Source organism: Strongylocentrotus purpuratus, unplaced genomic scaffold (genome assembly GCF_000002235.5).
Source record: "Strongylocentrotus purpuratus isolate Spur 01 unplaced genomic scaffold, Spur_5.0 spur5_scaffold_16, whole genome shotgun sequence".
Taxonomy (NCBI): Eukaryota; Metazoa; Echinodermata; class Echinoidea; order Camarodonta; family Strongylocentrotidae; genus Strongylocentrotus; species Strongylocentrotus purpuratus.
The window spans coordinates 360,600-382,769 of record NW_022145601.1 but is presented as its reverse complement, the minus strand read 5'-3'; the positions used below and the strand labels follow the sequence as shown (position 1 = coordinate 382,769).

At 37.4% G+C, this 22,170-nt stretch overlaps 1 protein-coding gene across 1 annotated transcript; it reads left to right on the top strand.

The window, feature by feature from the left end:
• The first annotated feature begins 848 nt into the window (after window positions 1–848).
• On the top strand, window positions 849–14,628 carry LOC594731 (trypsin-1). Its single transcript, XM_030986495.1, has 5 exons — window positions 849–2,291; window positions 3,047–3,236; window positions 11,325–11,590; window positions 12,350–12,498; window positions 13,834–14,628. The coding sequence occupies exons 1-5, from the start codon at window positions 2,246–2,248 to the stop codon at window positions 14,008–14,010; spliced, it is 828 nt and encodes a 275-aa protein (XP_030842355.1). The 5' UTR covers window positions 849–2,245; the 3' UTR covers window positions 14,011–14,628.
• The last annotated feature ends 7,542 nt before the right edge of the window (window positions 14,629–22,170 follow it).

The following is a 22,170-nucleotide window of genomic DNA, read 5'->3' as shown; positions in this document are numbered from 1 at the left end:
CCGTGTTTTGAACTAAACGCGTAACAGATGCCTCATTCTGGCCTGAAAAAAGTGAGCATAAACATACCCTCAGATATGAACGGGGTAAAAGTTGAATTGACTTTGCAAATACGAGAGTATGTGCCAATTTTTTCCAACGCTGCAAATTGTTTACTAAATTGAGACAAAGTCAGTTTTTCGTGCGCGATTCATTCTTCTACAAGTGATAATAGACATATATATATATATATATGAGGACTACGTGAGGAATCCTCGTAACAGACTGCTTTACAATGTTTCTCTTTGAATGAAAATTCTCATGGACTTCGTCATGATGTTGTTTGTCTGTCTGTGATAATGATCTACCAAGAGTAGATGACGAGCACTGTGGTACATTGGTAAAGGCTCTTGACTCTTATACAATAGATCCTGGGTTCGATCCTCCGTCGGTGCTGGCATCCTTAGACAAGACATTTCGCCATCGTTGCTCCTCTTTACCCAAATGTATTACATGGGAAACTGGCAATGCTAAGGTAATCATTACTGCAGTGACCACATGAATAGTATTACTGCTGATGGGGCTTTACCCTAGGTTAATGATACCGAATCATTATAATTATGAAACGTGAGAATGTCCACTTTGCAATTCCTTAATTTTCACATTATTGTAATTGTAATACTCTGAGAGCCTGTCCCGAAATAAAAGAAGAAGAAGAGGAGGAAGAAGTAAGAAGGAAAAACAAAATCAGGATCGTGTCAAAGTTTGCGCTTCAAGGTATTAAGCATTATAATAATAATAGGATAATATCATTTTGAATATAATTGACTTAACTGCATTGAATTTTTTAAACATTTTGCTTTAACAAGACATAAAGGAACAAGAAAGATTAAAGTCATAAATACATTTCAAATAACAAATAGGCCTTAGTAAATTTACTAGTTGATTATTGATATACTTTATTCTTCGATCTAACTCATTTCAGAATCGTCTCCTCAATGATATGATATCACTGTGGAGTTTGCTAGGTCGAGTATAACATCTTCGCCATCTAATCTTATTATAGATTCAAAGGTTTCCTCTGCATTGAGTAAAGCAAAATTAGGGGGTGTTATATATTTAAGAAGTTTCTCTAAGTTAAAGCATCAGTGTGAGTATTTCGTCGACCATCTTCCCTTTTTGACAGTCAGTGCATCTTTTGAGATGTAAATATGTTTTCTCAGACCTAAAGCCCCTTTCACACCGGGCCATTCGTATAGCTGCATAGTGTTGCATACCGACTACCCCGGGTGTACTCTGCCCCACGCCGGCCTGCGTAACTATAATAATATCAATAATAATATCCATATTAGCCTTATAGTCCACTCCAAATTTTATTAAACCGTGAGGGACGCAAAGGGGTACGCGAGACGAACGCTTTGCATACTTTCGGCGTAGACACTAAACGCAAAACGTACACATTTTTACGCAAGTCTACGCAACACTACGCTAGTTTACGCCATGCGTACGCAATAGTAAGCTACCCTACGGCAGTCCGACGAAGCAGTAAAAGCGTATAGATTAATTAAGGCGTCCCAGATGCTATTTGCGCAAGCAGTAAAGCAATCGTGCGCAACCCTAATCAAACCTACGTACCCTTTACGCTAGGCCTACGTAAACGTACGCAACCCTATGCCTCTTATACGCAATCGTAAGCGTAGGTACCCAATGCCTTTGCACAGGGTATCTAACCTTACGCAATCGCACGCCAATATACGCATAAGCTACGCAGGTACTCAACGGAAGCAACATTTTTGTCATGAAAACGCAGCCTAATACAGTACGCACCTTTACGCAGATCCGGCGTGAAAGGGGCTTAACTGAATCTACTTCACTTATACCGTTCACTATCATGAGGAAAATTCAACTGACAGCATTCTAAACATGAAGTTAGTAACATCTTGGCAGACTGTTTGATGTTTGTTTACTCATTGTAAGATATCCGAATATAGAATGGGCGTGGTCAGATCTATTGCGTAGGACTTTGAGGAACGGGTAATTCAGCAACGTTGCAATTTTATCCGGATTATAATTATCATCATGAGGGAGAGAGAGAGAGAGAGTGCACTGCTCATGTTGACATAGAATGGGCATTGACCCCTTCCCTCCATCCCCGGTAATGATTTGCCTTCCTTTGTGAAAAGGGTATAAGTATCGCAGCTTTTTGGCCACTTCTTCATTTAACGGACTGTTTTCAAAAAGACGTTCACCAGAAATCAAATCATCATCATGCTGAGGTTCCTGATTCTCGCCTGCGCTTTTAGCGCTATTAACGGTAAGACACCGGTACAACATTACTTTAACCATAACTCTGTCATATCACCATCCATACTATCTATGTTCCGTCACCTTTTCTCCTTCTTCTTTAAGATATGACGCAGTAAACCGCCATAAAAAAGAAAGCAAATAGAAGAATTGAAGTGTATTATACGTCATTATGAAAAAAATCCCGCCGCGGTTTGCCGCGTCATAAAGGAACAAGGATTTTAATGCAGTGTCTAATTTTCTCGACATTGATTTTTGTTTTCATTCCCTCGATGCCATTCTTCTCTTTCCCCATCTCTCTAAATGTTTTTTATTATTTTTTATTTGTGATCATACTGTTCCAAAACTCTTTTATCTTTAGCCTTCTCCATTAGTTTTACCCCATCCCTTCATTTCTATCTCTTCAAGAAATGTCTTCAAACTACCCATCCAAAATAGGCCTACCTTTTACTCTCCCTCTGATCAGAGCCAGGCTCTATTTAACATTGTTCCAAGTACATCATTTGCCTGATAGCTCACATTGCAGTTTTTTGTTCTACGCGACCATTTCTCACACTTTCGCGTTGTTTTCTTTATCGATCTAAATGATGTTCTTAGGACCTTCATCATTCTTGAGAGTCAATGAAGACATACCATTTCTGATCACAAACTCTATCAATTATCACAACACTTTCTCATGTCGACTGCGACTGACCAGGGACCTCACCTCCCTGGACTGACCGAGCATTTTCTTAGGATGCTTCCCATATTCTTTTCTTCTTTAAGCGGCTACTGAGTGCGGTCAACCGGCGATTGATCCCACTGAGATGTCAACTGCGATCGTTGGTGGTCAACCCGCCAAGGCTAACAGCTGGCCCTGGATGACAGAGGTCATCAAAAATGGTTACCATTACTGTGGCGCCACCCTCATCGACAACGAGTGGATTGTCTCTGCAGCTCATTGCTTTGACGACGAGTAAGCATTATACCCCGCATACTAAGAAATCTTGCACTCTGATTGGTCTAAACGAGGTCACATGATCAATGATAGATAAATACTATCTCCTTGCGATAGTACTTTTGTACAGTATTTTTTTGCTGCTGCCCCAGTTGCCCATTGAATAAGCATAGGAAAGTAGGTTACGCGAAATGTCAGAGCCAAACTAGTACAAGTCAACGACGCTTAATTTTAAGCGTTGGAAAAGTCAAATGCACTCGCATCGACTTTATTACATGTATGCATGTTGTGCCTTGAACATAAATCGCGTAAAAATGAAACAAATATATCTGCTGAAGCTAAACTGTCTGCAGAATTAGAACACCGCGAGCGAAATCCTAGTTCTTTTAATATGTAAAATTCACTTTAAATAGACATTGCCGATGTGGAATATAAAACAAATATTAACCTCCTTCACTCGGCAATGGATACAAACTATCATCGCCTCGGTGAACTCGGCGATGATATTGTACCATTACCCTCGTGGTCTGTTAATATTTGCTTACTATCATACGCACGCACACACACAAACACACGCACACCATAGATATATATATATATATATATATATATATATATATATACATACAGATATATACAATCAAACCTGCTTTAGTCTACAAAAAACACTTTTTTGTTGTTTACCTTGAAATAACCTTGAAATGTACTGAAATAACCTGTCTATAGACCACATTTTGTGCATAAAGCATCAAGGATATGGAATACTTTGCGGCAAATATTACATAACATCTATAATGAATTACAATGGATTTAAAAGAAGTGCAAAGCAGCATATAATCACATGTGATTTTGTATAGAAATTTTCCACTTTATAGATGTGTGTGTGTGTGTGTGTGTGTGTGTTTGTAGGGCTTGTATAGTTTTTTTGTTTGTTTTTGTTGCTATGCGATTTTTTAATATTTTTTTTTTTTGGGGGGGGGCAAAATAAGTTTATGGAATTTCAAATCTTTATTATGTTCATCATATTTTTTGTATTACATTTGAGGGAAATATCTCGACAAACAAATTTTTTGAGTTTTTATAACTTCCCTTTTTCCATTATTGTTTATTATACAACACCTACGTGGATCCTAGTCATTTGATTGGAGGATTTTTGGTCACATGATATTCAATAGATGTTCTATCGCACGGGCGATGTTGTATACAACATATGGTGCCAGGTAAAAATGTCAGAGGTAAAAATGTCAGAGGAAAAAATGTCAGAGGTAAAAATGTTAGAGGTAAAAATGTCAGAGGTAAAAATGTCAGAGGTAAAAATGTCAGAGGTAAAAATGTCAGAGGAAAAAATGTCAGAGGTAAAAATGTCAGAGGTAAAAATGTCAGAGGTAAAAATGTCAGAGGTAAAAATGTCAGAGGTAAAAAAGTCAGAGGTAAAAATGTCAGAGGTAAAAATGTCAGAGGTAAAAATATCAGAGGTAAAAATGTACAAGCAAAAAAAAATGAGTGCCGTTTTAATATCTCAGCACTTTTATCACACAGAATGTCGAGACGTAGAGCTACTGCATGGGCTTGTCTATTATATTCCTTTCTTCAATAATGTAAATTGTATAAATGGCTGTTTGTTGTATTTCGTACATGTCCTGAGGATAATACAATGTGGAAAATAGATTTTGAAATTTATTTTTTTGTGATCAGGCTTGCATATAATTATATTATGTATGAATGTCTAACATTTTTTGATATTTTGAATTGGTTGATGTGTTAATGTTTGTGAAACGGACCGGTTTGGCCGGTGGCAGCCTACAACCCATCCCGTGTAACGTCCCAGAGACGATCAAAGTCCAAACGAAGAAATGAAAGTTCTCGACAAAAGTCAAGTGTTAAAGTGAGTAGTGCATTTAGTACAAATAATTACATATAATCACGAGGAATCACGAAAACACGAAAATTTTTATCAAAATGATAAAAACTTTGGCCCAGTCTTGGTAAAGTCACAAGCACTGTACACAGAAAGATATTGATATGGGACTACACAAACATATGGCAAATCAAATCAGGCCTCATTTTAAAGCCGTTACTTGTCATACCTGGGATATGAAGTCATTTGAAATAGATTTTCAGGGAATAACTTTTTTCTTTGATGTTCTTCCACACTTGCATAACAAGAATGATAACAAACGCTCACAAATTATTGTTCACCTTTCCCCAGAACTCAACCTTCTCTTTAATTGATGTAACATGGTCGGCTTTCTGCTTTTTATCGGAGTAACAAAGCTGCTTATTGATTTTCTCCCAGACTATTTTATACCGCAATAGTAATCGACAATATTTTATTGGAACGCGCGCACTTCGGGAATGTGATGGGTTAGCATTGATAACATGGCTTTCTGCTTTGTTTCAGAGTATCAAAATACCAAGCCCACAAGAAAGTGGAATTGTCGGAAATATGCATTTATTGGAAATTACATATAATAGTAGTCATTGCCACGCAGTTAAAATGTCCAACAATCTTCAAAAGTGAAGGAGAAGTGGGGGCGGGGGGGGGGGGGAGGTTCATAGATATCTGATCCTATTTCGGGGGCTGTACTGACTTTTATTCTTATTTAATAATTACACCATGGAGCGACAACTCAGCCTATAAAACATGGCCAAACTTCTCGATTTTAGAAATCTTTTTCCCCAGAAGTTTGCTCAGTGTACTAGTACCATTTGCTTTTACAAAAGCATAATATACCAGTATATAAATATTGAATAAGGCAGACTAATGGGCAGGGCTCAAATTAATTTTTTGTCCACGGGGGCTCTTCCCCCAAAAAAGAGCCCCCGTGAGCCTTCTCACGGGGGCTCTTTTAGTACTGACGAGGGCTCTTTTTTATACAAATTTCCATTGAATTGGTACCTATGATACTCCTTAATTCTTTGCTATTTCATTATAATCAGCATTTTGCCTCTTACAAATTTACAAGCTACATGTACATAGCTGTTACTGACTTTCTTCTCGTTCTGCACATTACTTTCTTCTCGTTCTGCACATTACTTTCTCCTCATTATTCTGAGCAACCTTTACATTCTTTCTTTACTGAGCGATTCTGTTTTTGGTGCTTTTTTGTACAGGCGCGGATCCACGGGCCGATTCTAACGGCCCGCCCCCCTAGCCTCCCAAACCGGTAAAAAAGTAGGATAATAACGTAAATTTAACTTAACAACCCCCTCCCCCTGACCTGCCAGTGACGTAAATGCGGCATCAAAATATTTGTGCTTCTCTGACCGTAATTAAATGCCTAAAACCCCTGAGCTTCCGGGGCTCCACCCCCTGAGCCCCCCACACCAATTTACGCTCGCTACCCTCTACCTGATCGTAAATACTTTAGCCCCCCCCCCCCCCACTTTGATAATCAATTTTGGCACAAAAGTCGTACGGGGGCTGTTTCAGTGACATACCGTACCACACTATGACATATCTTCTTCTCCCCTTGCATTAAAGAATGGAACAGTCTGCCTGATGATATAAAAAATAGTACAACTCTTTCTAGGTTTAGAAGGTTATCTAAAACGTACCTACTTGAAAGACTGACATAGTTTTTATTTGCATCTTAGTATTTTCTTATTCTGAAATGTTTTTTGACCACTAAGGACCTACTTGTCAGTGTGTGTGTGTGTGTGTGGGTGGTGCGTGTGTGTGTGAGAGAGTATTTGTATGTTCTATATTCTGTAGCTTAGTATTTTCATCCATTGTATAATCATACGTAACATTCTTTTTACTGTAAATGTATGTACTTTGTTGACTATAGGGCCCCGCTCACAAGCTTAGCTTCTAAAGGGGTCCTAAAACCATTCAGTTTATTATGTAATCAAGTTAGAATATGTTGATTGATGTACTATTACCAGTCTCTTTATTATGTAACAGATTATATCATGCTTTGTGTGGTTTTGAATAAAATGAACTGAACTGAACTGGAACGAGCAAGAAAACAGATCATTAAAAGGGATTAAGCGACAAATAATGATTGTGATTCAAATATTTGTTTGAATAAGCACTGCTATTCACCAGAATCTTCTTTGTAAAAACAACTTTTACAAATCTCAGCCATGCTTACTGAGTTGAGACGTTCCATTCAATTTAAAATACTCATTGAAGAAATACACTTCTCCTAATGTGAAAGTGATCTTACAACACAGTGGCAGAATTGCATGGCTGAGATTTTTAAAAGTCGTTTTTACAAAGAAGATTCTGGTGAAAAGCATTGCTTAATATTAAAAAAAAAAAATCCTTGCATCAATTTGAATCACAATGATCGTTTTGTCCCATGATCCTTTTATTAAATAACCTTGTTTTCTTTTTTGTTTGCAGGGGGAGAAGAAACTATGTCACGTTAAGAAATCACAAAGATCAGTTGTATTATGCGTATATACATATGATAACAGAACAAAATGTTGATTATCAGAATGTCATTTTGGAATACCTCTATACAAATACCCGATCTTACTGTGCCGATACCACATTGTATTTAGCCCGTATCAGTATTAGTATGAGCCAATTTAAAGTTATTATTCTTTATTCAGTTCAGTATAATGCTTTTCCTCAAAAATAGTTTCGCTATTTTTTTAGGGTTGAGACGCTAAGAAATGGTTTCAAACGTACATTACACAAACCCTGAACCATTGCATAATGATGGTGGTTCTCTCTCTCTCTCTCTCTCTCTATTTATTGTAATCATGCATTATCATCTACATATAAAGCAGCAACACAAAACTTAGGGTTATCTGGGATAGGTGAAAGTGAGAGTTAAAAAAAATAAAAAAATTAGTGGTCCTCCTCTCCAGCATCCCCCACCGCTTTAATATTCACCGGTCGCCTGAGTCTGCTCAAAAATGTTAAACCCCCTAAACCCCCCCCCCTGTAGATCTGCCCATGTTACCATATCATTCAACAACATCTTGGTCTTCCTCTTCTTCCCAATAGGGACTTTTAGATTTGCGTGGACGTGTTACGTCCTTTTAAGGCACTGGCAGTCACAATCATGTGACGTCCTTTTACGCACTGGCAGTGCCTTAAAAGGAGGTCACACGTTGCAGTCCACGTTCTCGTCGTGCAAATCTAAAAGTCCCTAATTTTGGTTTACTGGTCTAGGTTCACTATTTGCTGGTCATTTGAAATCACCAGATTTCAGCGGGTATACGCTTTTCACGACGAAAAACTTCTCCATGACCATGTTTCTGCCCTTGCGCGATCGCCTCCAGCTCCAGCAGATATGGGGCGGCAGCGTGAACACGTACCGTTACTAACGGCGCAGTAGGCCTATAACCACTGCTGACTGCAGCACTGCACTGCGAGCTGAATCGTTAATAAATACTCATATAGAACGAGAAATCTTGCACGCTAATCTAAGTTCCATTTCATTGGTTTAAGGTTTGAAAATTGAAACTCAATATTGTGTTAAAGTTATAACAGAAAAGATAATCTTTATTTTATAATTCCACGGGGGCGATTTTAAATTTTGCAATCGCCCCCGTGTATTTTGAGCGCTGCTAATGGGACATGCATGGTTGCTACTCCGAGTTTCACGCCTTGCAAGCGATCATCAGACAACTGATAGCATTCTTCAAAGTACATGATTCCTCTGCAACCTTGGTACAAATACACTCAAAATAAGACTTAACTAATACAATACCTGAATAAAATATAATAAGAATTACTCATGAGTAATTCTAATTGTATTTTATTAGTTAAGTCTTATTTTAGGGGTATTTGTACCAAGGTTGTATAAGATAATCATGTACTTTTAAGAATGCTATCAATAATTGCCTGATGATTGCTTGCAAGGCGCAAAACTCGGAACAGAAACCATGTCCCATTAGTCTGCCTGCTCTGCCTAGGCATTGACCACTGTTCAGAAGGATATATAGCAAAGCATAATATAAGAGGAAGGGGAGAGCAGCCGGGTCACCGTGCCCCAGAAGAAGAATACCCGCCCCCCCCCCCCCCCTCGTCTTCCTTCGGCAATAATCGGGCAAAAAGTCACAATTTGGGACCGAAAGGTAAATAAATTTTAACTGGGAAAGTAGAAAATAAAGCAGCGGTGAAATAACGACTGCAGAATATCCCTCGCTGTTCTTTTTCGATAAGCCTAATATATGGCCCGGGTGTAACCATAACAAACTTGCCACATGATTTTGTTTTTATTTTATACCTCTAACATTTATACCTCTGACATTTTTACCTCTGACATTTTTACCTCTGACATTTTTACCTCTGACATTTTTACCTCTGACATTTTTACCTCTGACATTTTTTCCTCTGACATTTTTACCTCTGACATTTTTACCTCTGACATTTTTACCTCTGACATTTTTTCCTCTGACATTTTTTCCTCTGACATTTTTACCTCTGACATTTTTACCTCTGACATTTTTACCTCTGACATTTTTTCCTCTGACATTTTTTCCTCTGACATTTTTACCTCTGACATTTTTACACCGAGCCCAACATATAATGAATGTTTTTCATTCGTTCAATGGTGCGAATATTTTCATGAGTAGAAAGATTGACGTTAAATCTATTTAAGTCGGCTGACGCCCCGTTGAATAGAATGTTAATCTTTCAATTCATGAAAATATTCGCACTATTGAACTCATAACCATTCATTATTTGTATAATATTTGAATGTACTTATGTACATTCTAGTGAAAGATTATTATGTTATTTACAGTACTATTTGCAAATGTATTGTGTTCTTGTAATGTGATTTTTATGGAAATGAATAAAACTGAATTGAATCGAATAGACAGGTTTGATTGTATATATATATATATTATTATGCAGCAATTGAAAGTTGACTTGGGTTAAGGAGACCTCAAGTCGACTAACCCTGAGTCGACTTCTGAACTTAAAACATAAAATGTATATTGCTGAACTGTATACAGTGTACGTAGACATGGATCAGCCCTCGACATCAGATGGTTTCCATCCACGAATGTAGGTAACTGGAAGCACAAAATGGCTAATGCCCGTGATAATACTCTGTAAAAGTTTGTGGCAGAACAGAAGTCCTGACTGTGCATTCTACTGAAACCCTGCATGAATGTGCTTTTTATGGGACTGGTCTTAGTAAAAAAAGAAAATCAGTGTGATGTAAACTGTAGTTTAAGATTAAGATAATTTAAGAGTGAGGTCGTAGTGCGAGAATTACATCTTATAAAGACGAGAAAAAAATACTGAAGGAGTTTTAAGCACAATCTAATCATGAAAGTAACATATAATAATATCAAATATAAATGTGAGCGAGGGTAGCAGGCGAGCTTTTGGAGAATATAAAGTAACTCGGTAACATTGTTGAAGTTTGATGAAAAAAATGCGTAATTTTGGTATTAATTGTTACTTATTATATTCCTTATACTTTATTAACCATTTAACATGCGAAAAATTCTCAAACCATCTTTGAAGGCGTCACTGGGCAACACAATCTAACAGTAAATTCTCCCAACCTTTTTGGAATTTTCCCAACCGTTTTTCCATGAAAAAAGACATAAGACAGGCTTTTAAAAATCTTTCAACACTTAAATGTCTGGAAGGTATATACAGCTAATTCATTGCTTTGTGACGATTTGAATTCACCAAAATGTAATTTAAGTGTAATAATATAGTTGGGAGAATTAAGGAATCGATCATATTAGTTTTTCGCAATTTGTATCACTTATAATGGTCTGTTTTCACTCAAACTTTCAGATCATCTTTAATTGTACATCTATCATTGAAGTCACGAGCTTTGCACCATTTTTTCTCATCTGAACAATGTTACCAAGTCCCTTTAATGAAAAGGTTGCTTTCAGTCGCTCTCAATCAGAGGAAAATGTTGTGTGAGAAATAAAATGGGGGAGGGGCACTTATCAGAAGGGAAAGGGCACTTATGAGAATAGAAAATGAGCCAGTACTGTCTAAGTAAAATCAGCAATTATCATAGGTTAAAATGGGAGCACTTCTCGCACCTAAAAAGGGGCACTCCTCAGGGATGAAAAGGGGGCACTTATGAGTATGAAAAGGGCAAGAAATAACTGATAAAGATAAACTATGTTCCAATTTGACTCGTACTTGTCTCTCCGTTTCAGTTTGACAAATGCCGTACACGAGTTTTCCGTAGGAGGTCATAAAAGTGCTAATGATGGAGGTAAAAGCGAATGGAGACGTCAGACGTTCACTGCCCGTAAGATAATCCTCCACGAGGGTTATACCAAAAATGGGAATGGGAATGACATTGCTATGATCAAGCTTAATGGTCAGGTCCAATACAATGACTATGCCTCACCAGCCTGCCTAGCTACGTCCAGACCAAGTAATGGCGTAGATGCCTATGTCACTGGCTGGGGAGCTTTGGGTAAGTAATACATTCATATTGGCCAAGACTATAGCCTGTATAGCTTATAGATGATTTAAAAGAATAATTAAAAACATTACTCATCGCGTAGATGTACAATGATTCATATATCAGTGTAGTAAACGTAGGAAATATATCCAAAGGCAGGTCTTCAACAGGGCTCTGTTCAAATAAATAATATCACAAGAAAGATGAAGTACAAAGCTTAGATATTTATTATGTATTCACAATGTATTATGTGCAAGGACGCCTCATAGGGCTACGCTCTTCTCGGTTTTTAGTCTTAATCAATATTTGCGTTGCTATTGAGTCCTCATTTATCTCTTTAATACTCTTTAGATATGCTTTTCAACTTGTATAAAAGACAGGAAATCTAATAATTTCAATGTGAGGAATGTATAACATATAATTATATGCTATACCTGTATTCGAGACACCAGCTAAATCTATGAGGTCTTGGTCATCGACGCCAAACTAGCATGTCTCTCGCTAGTATGCTATCACTACCTGTTTAACTATTTATGTAAAATTGTAATCAAACATGTTTTTTTAGGCCCTATGTAAAGTATGCAAGTGAATCTGTTATATGTAAGTGATCAAAAAAATGGTATGGTCCGATCAGTACACTAATTGAAAAGAAAGAAAATATATACATATATATTCCATATTTATTATATATTTAATTTCGCTAATCTAATCGTTACTATTTTGTCTTGGTCAATATGTACTAATTTCTGCTATATAAATTGTATACTACAGAGTATAAAGGAGATTCTCCAGATGTACTACATCAGGTCAATGTACCAATCGTCAGTCAGGACGCATGTAAAAGTGCTTACGGCCGTACCAGAATTGACTCAACAATGATATGTGCTGGATTGAAACAGGGAGGCAAGGACTCATGCCAGGTAAATAAACCACTTACGACTACAACCAGTAGACCAACAGTCCACAAGACCAATAACCCAGAAGACCGATAATGTCGCTCTCGTCGCTCTTGTGGGCATTCTGACACTTTTTTTGCGTAATGGTTCACCAAAACGACAGCATACGAGATATCCACTGGTCTTTAATTTTTATGTTGGTGTCATAGACCTTTAGGAACTTTATTATTTTTTTAAATATAGATTATGGTGTATTTTTTGTCGGTCTCGTAAGCTGTCGTCCTTGTGAACCTTTTGTCGATGTCGATCTCATGGGATGATCCCCAATCGAAAATTCCCATTGTCCTATAGGCAAATGTACTCCTTTCTCACACTTTGACGAGGAGGCGTGGACAGCGCCCTCAACATCGAGGTGACAGCAGGGTGAAGTGTGCTGTCAAATTATACAAAATATTAAAAGAAAAGAACAAAAGAAGACAAACAAAAAACAACCAACATCCAAAAACGAACACACACACACACAGACACACACACACGCACACATACACACACCAATACGTCTTGCCAAAGAAGGGTGTTATAATGCCGAATTTGGATTCTAACTCTGATTGGAGTCAACAGAACATTTCTGGAGACAAATCAAACAGACCACAATACTTGTTGATTGAATACTTAACAATATACAAAATAAAATATTCATTTTATAAAAAGGAAGGTAGACTGAAAGAAAGCACTAGGCCTGGATGATAAATTGGGAATAAATTTATTTAGCTTGAGTAAATGTGGAGGGGCTGAAGGATGTGATTATATTTGGATACTACGAACATCAATACCACATTGAAAAAGATAACTGCATCGATCCCCACCATGCCCCACAACCACCCCAAAATTGAACATTTCTTTTAAAGATAAACTTGAGTTCTGGTAACAAAAAAGAAAATGAATTCTCACAGAATCTAACGAAACTTAACTGATAAGTTTTTTTTTTTATTTTGTTCTAAATTATTACACTGAATATTCAAGACTACAAATAAATGTCATGTGCCAAACATTTTTTAAAAGAAAATGTATACTGGCTGAGTAATGAGCAAAGAAAGATAAGGAAATAAAGGTAGTACTAGCCTCGACACCATTTGTGTTGTCCCACATACATCTTTCTGTGTACAGTGATTGTTACTTTACCAAGACTGAGCCGAATTTATTATGATTTTGATAACTCCAGAATCTTGCAGTACACACCAATACTTACATGCTATGTGATCAACTTTTTCTAATCCATTCCACACATATTTTTTTCACAATGCAATCGCATTGCCAGAACTCACCTTTATCTTTAATCTCATTCTCATTGCTGTACAGGGTGATAGCGGCGGACCATTGGTGGTGAAGACTAAAGCTGGATTTAACTCATATGAATGGACTCTTGTAGGAGTCGTCAGCTGGGGTTCCGGCTGTGCCGATCCAGGTTACTACGGGGTCTACTCTGATGTGTCCTATTTTAACGATTGGATAAAGGATACCATGGCCCGCAACTAAACAATTGATCACAGTAATTCATCCAAGAGTAATTGAAACGTGTAAGAATGTCTCGATAGTTCTTGATAAAGTATGATTATACAAGCTCAACGCTTGCAGGATTTTATCTGAGAATGCCTAATACGAACCGAACAAGCAGAATATAATATTCATAAAACGACATTGCATTGGCCATTTTCAAAAAACATTTTTAAAAATGGTATACTCGACATTATCAACTTCGAAGGAATAGTCAATATTTGGCCAAGTTATAAAAGGGTTACAATGTAGCAGGTACGTTTGGAGTACTATTTATTCACATAACTATGGATACCTAAAAACTAGAGGTACAATCTCATATAAGAAGACAAAACTAGATAGGGAGAGAGAAAAGAAAAACGGGGGCCCTCGGATAAGTAGACCAATCTTGGCCACATTATTTGGATACAACTTTTCTAATCTTTCAGTATTGAACTTAATCTCGTATTGTCGTTTTAAAAGTTTCGCTATTAAAACTTCTAGACAGTTTATATTATGATGTTCAAAGTTATAGTATTACCTTTTAATAAATACAATATATGAAGTGCAATAATACATTTCTTGTGATGAATAAATCGATGTAATAAGTCGAATATTAAATTACCTTTTGAATTGTATAATTTCATGGTTTGAAAAGCAAAGTAATTTGACAAAATGCTACTGATATCGATCGAAACAGATCAATTTCAAGAGGTCAGTAGAGAAAGAGAGAGAGAGAGAAATTTAAAAAAATAGAGAGAGAGAGAGGGGGGGGGGGGGGTTGCAGTGCCAAAGAACTCTTTCCCCCTCTCTTCGGCCACGTGTTTCTTTATAATTTGCACATATTGACCGCAAGATGGCATGAGTGATACCGTGCGTCCCAAAAAAAACTATATACATTTAAAATGGCTGCCGAATAAAAAATATATGATTCTGGGGAATAAAGTTTTATATGAATGGAAAGCTCATTAACTCAAATTTTATATGACACCAAAAAGTCTGAAAATAATTCATACTTTTGTAAAGGGTATGAGAATTAGGTTGCGCAGGAATTAGCCTTCCAATTTGTGAGAGGTAAATCCTTTGGAGCTTACGGAATTGAGGATGATATGACCAAGTTATGATCAATTGTGATAAGTTTGGGTTTGCTGAATTGAAATTTGTGGTTTATGGGATTAATATTTTATGCATAAGTGAACAGGAATTGCATTTGTTTTTACCGTATAGCAATGTAATTTCTATGGTAGACTCGGTGGTGTGTTCATGGGATGGGAGTCAGGACGGCGTGATGGTGAATGGTACAGGGGAGGTAAAATGTAGGGTAGGACTTTGTTGGGTAGATGGGATAAGGGTCAAGGTAATTGGGTAACCTGAAGAATAAGTAGCCAACATCAGTGACATTCCTTTTTCAAAAAACCCGTATTTGAATAATCAATTTACATAATCCCCATCTGGTTATTAAGTAAATCAATGAGATTTTCAACTAAACTTACAATAACTGAAATGTGGAATGAAAGTTTTTATTCAAAGTCACAGATGTAAAACATAACAGTTTGTAACATGGAAATTACAACATGTACCATTACCCCCATCCTGACTCCCATGAACACATCATTGAGTCTACCAGGGAAAGTTACAATACTACAATAAAAAAAAATGCAATTCCTGTTCACTCATGCATACAAGTTTGGTTTAATAAACCATGAAATTCACTCAAGAAAATCATGAATGTATCATATCACCCTCAATTTTGGGACGCACGGTATATCCACTTTTAGATCCCAATAAACAGAACACTAAAAAGTAACCTCTTTTGGGAGTGTATTTTAAGTGATTTTAAAGTATAGTGCCTTTTGAACTAGATTTAAACGTTATCGACACGTGCCTTCATTTCAACAAAAAAGGTACTCCTGTTCACGTTTTCATCTAACCTAAAAACCACCAGTTTATCACGCGACTGGAGTAACGTGATTCCATTTACCTCTGTAAATCAAGTGTTTATGACCAAATAACCACTTGACTAAGCAACGAGTTTTTTGTCCGTTAACCGATGGTGGCGAACGTCCGTCCAAGTCCGTCCGAGTGCTGTAGCATGGATAGCGAACTTTCTCACCAAACGACAACAGAGCGTGAAATATCGAACGACGCTCTCTGATTGGCTGGAAGTTTCTGCAGGGGCTCCACAAGGGACTAGACTCGGTCCCATTATCTTCCTGGCTATCATCAACGAGGCATGCCGGAAGTCACCGTCGTCTTACTGGAAATATGTGGATGACCTAACAATGCTAGAATGCAGGAAATCCCCATCGCCATCGAATATCCAGTCAAGTGTGAGCAACCTACAAGAATGGACCTTAGACAACAACATGAAACTGAACCACAAAAAGTGTTCTGTGATGACAGTAACTTTCATGCGTGAACCACCCCCACCGCCTGTCATCCAAATTGATGGACATGACATTAGTCAAGTAGATTGTGTCAAATTACTAGGGGTTTTCATCCAAAAAGATCTAAAATGGACTTCTCATGTCAATGAAATTGTTAAGAAGGCAAACATGAGGCTGCATATGCTGAGAGTTCTCACTAAATTTCGATTGCCCTTAGATGATCTAGTTCTCATTTACTGTTCATACATAAGGCCAGTGTTGGAATATTGTGCGCCCGTTTGGAACTCCGGCTTGTCTGCCAAACAAAATGAACAAATAGAGAGAATTCAAAAGCGAGCGTGCCGCCTCATGTTAGGGCCACGTTTTGTCTCGTATCAAAACGCTCTTCAAATGTGTAAAGTGTCCTCTTTGAGTGACCGCAGAGAATGTCTGTGCCTCAAATTTGCAAAGAAGCTGCTCGAGCCTGGGTCAAAGTTTAGTCATTGGCTGCCCCAAACACGTGGGGACTCCCATTCTCGAAATCTGAGAAATAAAAGCAAGTTCACTGAAATGTCATGCAAAACGACACGGTATAGAAACAGTCCGTTGCCATATCTAGTCAGATTGTTAAACGCTCATAGTACTGAATAATTACCAGTTTCACCTTCGACGAACACATTCATTTTTCTCTACTACTTTCACTCTCTCAATATCCCTATTTTCTCCTCTCTGTCAGTGCTGTGCTGCGGAGCGGGGAGACCCTCTTCATGGCTTCCAATTGTTCTCTAGCTCTCTGTCTTGTTACTCTCACTCTTTGTCTCCTCTCCCTCTCTCTCTCTCTCTCCTCTCTCTCTCTCTCCTCTCTCTCTCTCTCTCTCTCTCTCCTCTCTATCTCTCTTTCTCTCCCTATCTCTTCCTATCTCTCTCCCATCCTCACCCCCTCTCTCCCTTTTCTCACTCTCCTTCTTTCTCTCTTTCTCTATCTCTCTCTCTATTTCTCTGAGATAACTTCCTAAATAAAAGGATGACATGTGAATGCATTTTTGAATAATGTTATAGAATTTTACTTTTTTTTAAATTAAATCAGATTTAATTGTACAAAATCCTGTTTGACTTTTTAACGATTCCCAAGATGATACACATTATATCGAATATTACAAAGGCAACCTTTTACCCATGTTTGTATGCGAAACTTATCTTACCATATTTTTATGCAATATTCTACATGTACCTTTTACTAAATTGGCCCAAATACAAAATGTTCTGCATTTTACCTACAATGTATAATTTGGATAATCTGTTTAAATCATTGGAGCATCTATTTGACTTTATAATTCCTGGATTTGGTTTCTGTTGTTGTCCCTGTTATTGAAGAAAACACCATAACTATACCTTGCCCATCTGGCTATGCATTTTCCAACCAAAACATTTAATTCTTTTGAACATCAAAAATTTATTGCTATTCATGTATTGTATAAGTTTAATATATCATTTTATTGCAAATATGGTAATACAATTCGAATTTCTGTATATGTACCAAGCAATTTGCCAAGGTCGTTGAAGCATAATCATTTGTACAAAAGAATTCCAATTTTACTACCATAATGCTACCATGCATAATGTTTTACGTGTAATTTTACTTTGTCACTGATGTATACCTTGTAAAAGAAACTGCAATTCGGCTCTCGGGCCGCGAATGTTTTTTAATGAAATAAACCATTTTAAATAAATAAATAAATAAATAAATACGTAATTATTTGGTCTTGTAAGTACCTTTATCGATTGGTTTCACAGGTTATCCAAGGTTGATGGTAATAATCACGTTACTGACACCGGCTAATCGTCTTATTGTTCTGTCCGTGAATCTCTGGTTATATTAAATTAATAATTCTGAGGTGTCTTACACACCTCTTTAAATGGTTTCAAAGTTACCATAAATTTCTTGGTTATGACCACGTGGCTCAAGCTGATTACTAATCTAAGCTGTGAATCCGTGATATTTAGGTGTGAAAAATTAGTAATTATTAGGTGTCTTAAAACACCTATTTAAATGGTAGTCAAAGTTGCCAGCAGTTCCGCGGTGATGATCTCGTGACTCAAACGGAATAATAATCTAAGCTGGGCATACGTGACTTTTAGGTGTGAAAAATTAGTCATTATTAGGTGTCTTAAAACACCTATTTAAATGGTATTCAACGTTGCCAGCAGTTCCGCAGTGATGATCTCATGACTCAAACGGATTATTAATATAAGCTGGGTATTCCGTGTTTTCCAGGTGTGAAAATGAGTTATTCTTGGGTGTCTTGATGGTTTCACAGTTACCATTTAAGTTCCGTGGTGATAATCCCGTGACTGTTGGCATATTTCGAGTTGAACCAGCTGACACCAATTAATTTGCATATTGAATATGGGGTGCGTGCAGATCTATGTTTTTTAAACAATTTATCTGAATTTACAGCATATTTCATAATTACTGATGATTTAGTTTTATGCAATTCATTTCGAAAATACTACAAATATAAATTATCAGTTATTAGGACATTTCGCTACTTCGTATAAATTATACGAAAAACTTTCGATTAATACAATTATGTAAGTCTACTTATTACCAATGCCTTTACATTGGAAATACAGACGTACCGGTATTGAAGTATTGTTGCTGTTCAACTGGTTGGAAGTTTTACTAAATGGTTCTTGGCTCAGCTAGACCAGTTGAATTATAACTGGCCTGGATCAAAAGGATAATTTAGCCCATTTCAATTTCCAGGGTTACCAGTTGGCATTAACTGGTTCATCAACTGGACCAGTTGCAACAAGCTTTCTCTTCTGGGATGTTTGCACCCCCTCCCCACCCCCTCTAATCCCAAACTGCTTCCGGCGCGCCTGGACGTAATGATGGAAGATCCAAGACATGATGTTCAGAAACGGGATGAGAACGTCATTATTTTGGTTCATTTATTGTGTAACATTTGCGTAATTATTGGGTTGAACGCGGGTTACAGTAACATACTTCCTCTTCGACGTAAATTTCACGTGAATGAAGAACATGATTCATCTCAAGTCAGCCTCGTAATATTCACGTGAATTTCACGCAGATATTTTGACTAAAACTATCACTAACGCTTCACGTGTTTCTGTGACGCGATAATTTCGTTTATGAAGATGTAATTTCATAACCAAACAAACACGGGAGTATTAGGTTTACAAACCATGGTCTCCAAGGTAGGGATAATCACGTTATTATAATGGTGATATTGCAGTGACAATTGCGTGATTTAGTGTACGTGTGTTTTAAGTTACCTAGTGCAATAAACGTATTAACACATTTACGTAAATGTCAGGTGTTTGAAGAACGTAACTCTCCTCAAGTCGATACCTTGATATTGACGTGATTTTCCCGTGATTTTGTTTATTGGGGATAGAAGAATCTTGTACTTGGACTAGGGATACATATGGAAAGAGAGATAGGGGAAAATTCGCAGAGTGAAAGACGGATAGACTGAAAGAACGAAATTAAGAAATAGTAATGAGAAAATAAGAGAGCCAGATCAAGATACAGAGAGTGCGCGCTCTTTACAGGTGCAGAGACATGGCTATTCCAGAGAAAGGGAGAAATGAAGATAGATGTACGGAGAGAGACAGAGAGAGAGAGAACGTAAAGAAGTAATTCCCTCCTATATCCAATGCGCTATATGCAGGGTCTATGAAGCCCTCAATGATGCACAAACAAAGGAACTAAATTGAATATTTAGGAATGAGTTTTTTTATCTCTGTTTTATGAAATTGAACAATTTATATTTTGTCAAATTGAAAAAAGAAAGAAATGAAATTCAGTGCAGAAAATACATTATTCTGCAATATTATGTGCGTTTGTCTCTGGGCAAGAAATTAATCTACAATTGCCACACTCCAACCCGGTGAGGGTAATGGGTACTGGTAGGAATTAGTTCCCTGAAATACTTGAGGGCCGTAACGGCAGCCGTGCTAAAGCCAGGATATTAATAAATGGAGCGCCAGGATTGGCAATGTGCCAGACCTGAGCGCTATACAATACTCCACTATTATTATTATTAGTATGTAGGCACGCGCAAGGGTGGATGTATGTGTGTTGTATGTGTGAGTGTGGGAGGGTGATGGTTACTATCAATAGGGACTTTTAGAATTGCACGACGAGAACGTGGACTGCTACGTGGACATCCTTTTAAGGCAATGCGACATCTTTTTAAGGCACTGCCTTAAAAGGACGCCTTAAAAGGACGTCACACTGTCTTAAAAGGATGTCCACGTAGCAGTCCACGTTCTCGACGTGCAAATCTAAAAGTCTCTAATAACTGACGGTTAACAGAGCAACTGTAATTGATGCTGATATACACTTTGATGCAATCAAGACTGAAACAGTTATTAAGCGCAAACCAATTTTCGCGAGTTTTTTCTTTACATTATCCATCAAGCGTAATAATTCTCACCATACATGTACCCGGACATGTACTTTTAGTGCCGTCCGATTGAATAGACCATCACTCATTATTTCATTAAACAATCATGCGGATATCATGAAATTATAATTTGTGAGGATATTTTCAAAGTGGGGACATTTTTGTTGGATAAATTACACACGCTCACGCTCACACAAGCACGCACACACACACGCACACACGGGTTTTCCGTCCATTTTAACAATTTCTTAATATATCTTATTCAACAATAAAAGAAGGCGTACACAAATTATGAAGGGGTCTATTTAGCTCTATCCGACGAATTTGAATGAAACTATTTTGAAATGATTGCAGACCGTACGTCAGGTGGGACGAATTTGCACGTTGGAGGATTCTCAGGACGACATTGAAGTGCACATTGATGAAATTGAATGAAAAAGGTGTTAACTGACTACTGAATTCTCTTATTCCCATAGGCTTAATTCAAGCAACACATGTAGGCAATGGGTTAAAATCGAAGCAAAATCCTATACACACACACACACACACACACACGTACAAGGAAAATTACCCCCCCCCCCGGAAAAATACCCCCGTATGAGAATTACCCCACACTCCTGAAAGTACCCCCTAGGACCATTCCCTCCCCCCATCCACCAGGTCAACCAAGGACAATTACCCCGGGGAGCATTCAGTATCAGCATTTGTATATGACCTGCAGAAAGGACATTTACCACATTCGTTAATGGATTACTTTGATTTGATGACTCACATGTATAGAACAAGAGGGAGAGAACATTTAATGCTACTATTTCCTAAATGTAGTACGACACATGGGACTTTTTCAATTTCTTTCATTGGAGCAAAGCTGTGGACCAATTTGCCCATAAATATAAGATCATCATTTCGTAACAATTTCAGATTAAACTCTTCAGCAGAGATGAATCATAAGGATCAAATAATATGCTATTAAGTCAAATAAATTTTCCTGCTTATTTTTTGAGTGCGAATACATAATATGACTTTCCTTACAGTTTTAGAAACTTGGAGAACCAATCCAGACTAGCACTCGTGCTAACTTTTGGTTCTCCCTTTAACAACATTTTAAGTTTTTAAGTTTAAAACATCCTTTATTTAAATCAGTTACCTCTGTGAATTTCAATTCCAGCAACACTTTTCTGTATCTTTAAAGAAACCAACCAATTCTCTACGTAAAGGTAAAGGATTCCTTTTAGTGATGTAAACAAATTTAGTTGTGCGTATCTACTGAGTATAACACGAGGAAATTTGGTTTCGTTCTTTTAGAACTAAAGAGACGATAGCAAAGAATTCCCCCCAATAACATTGCCTAAGGAAATCAT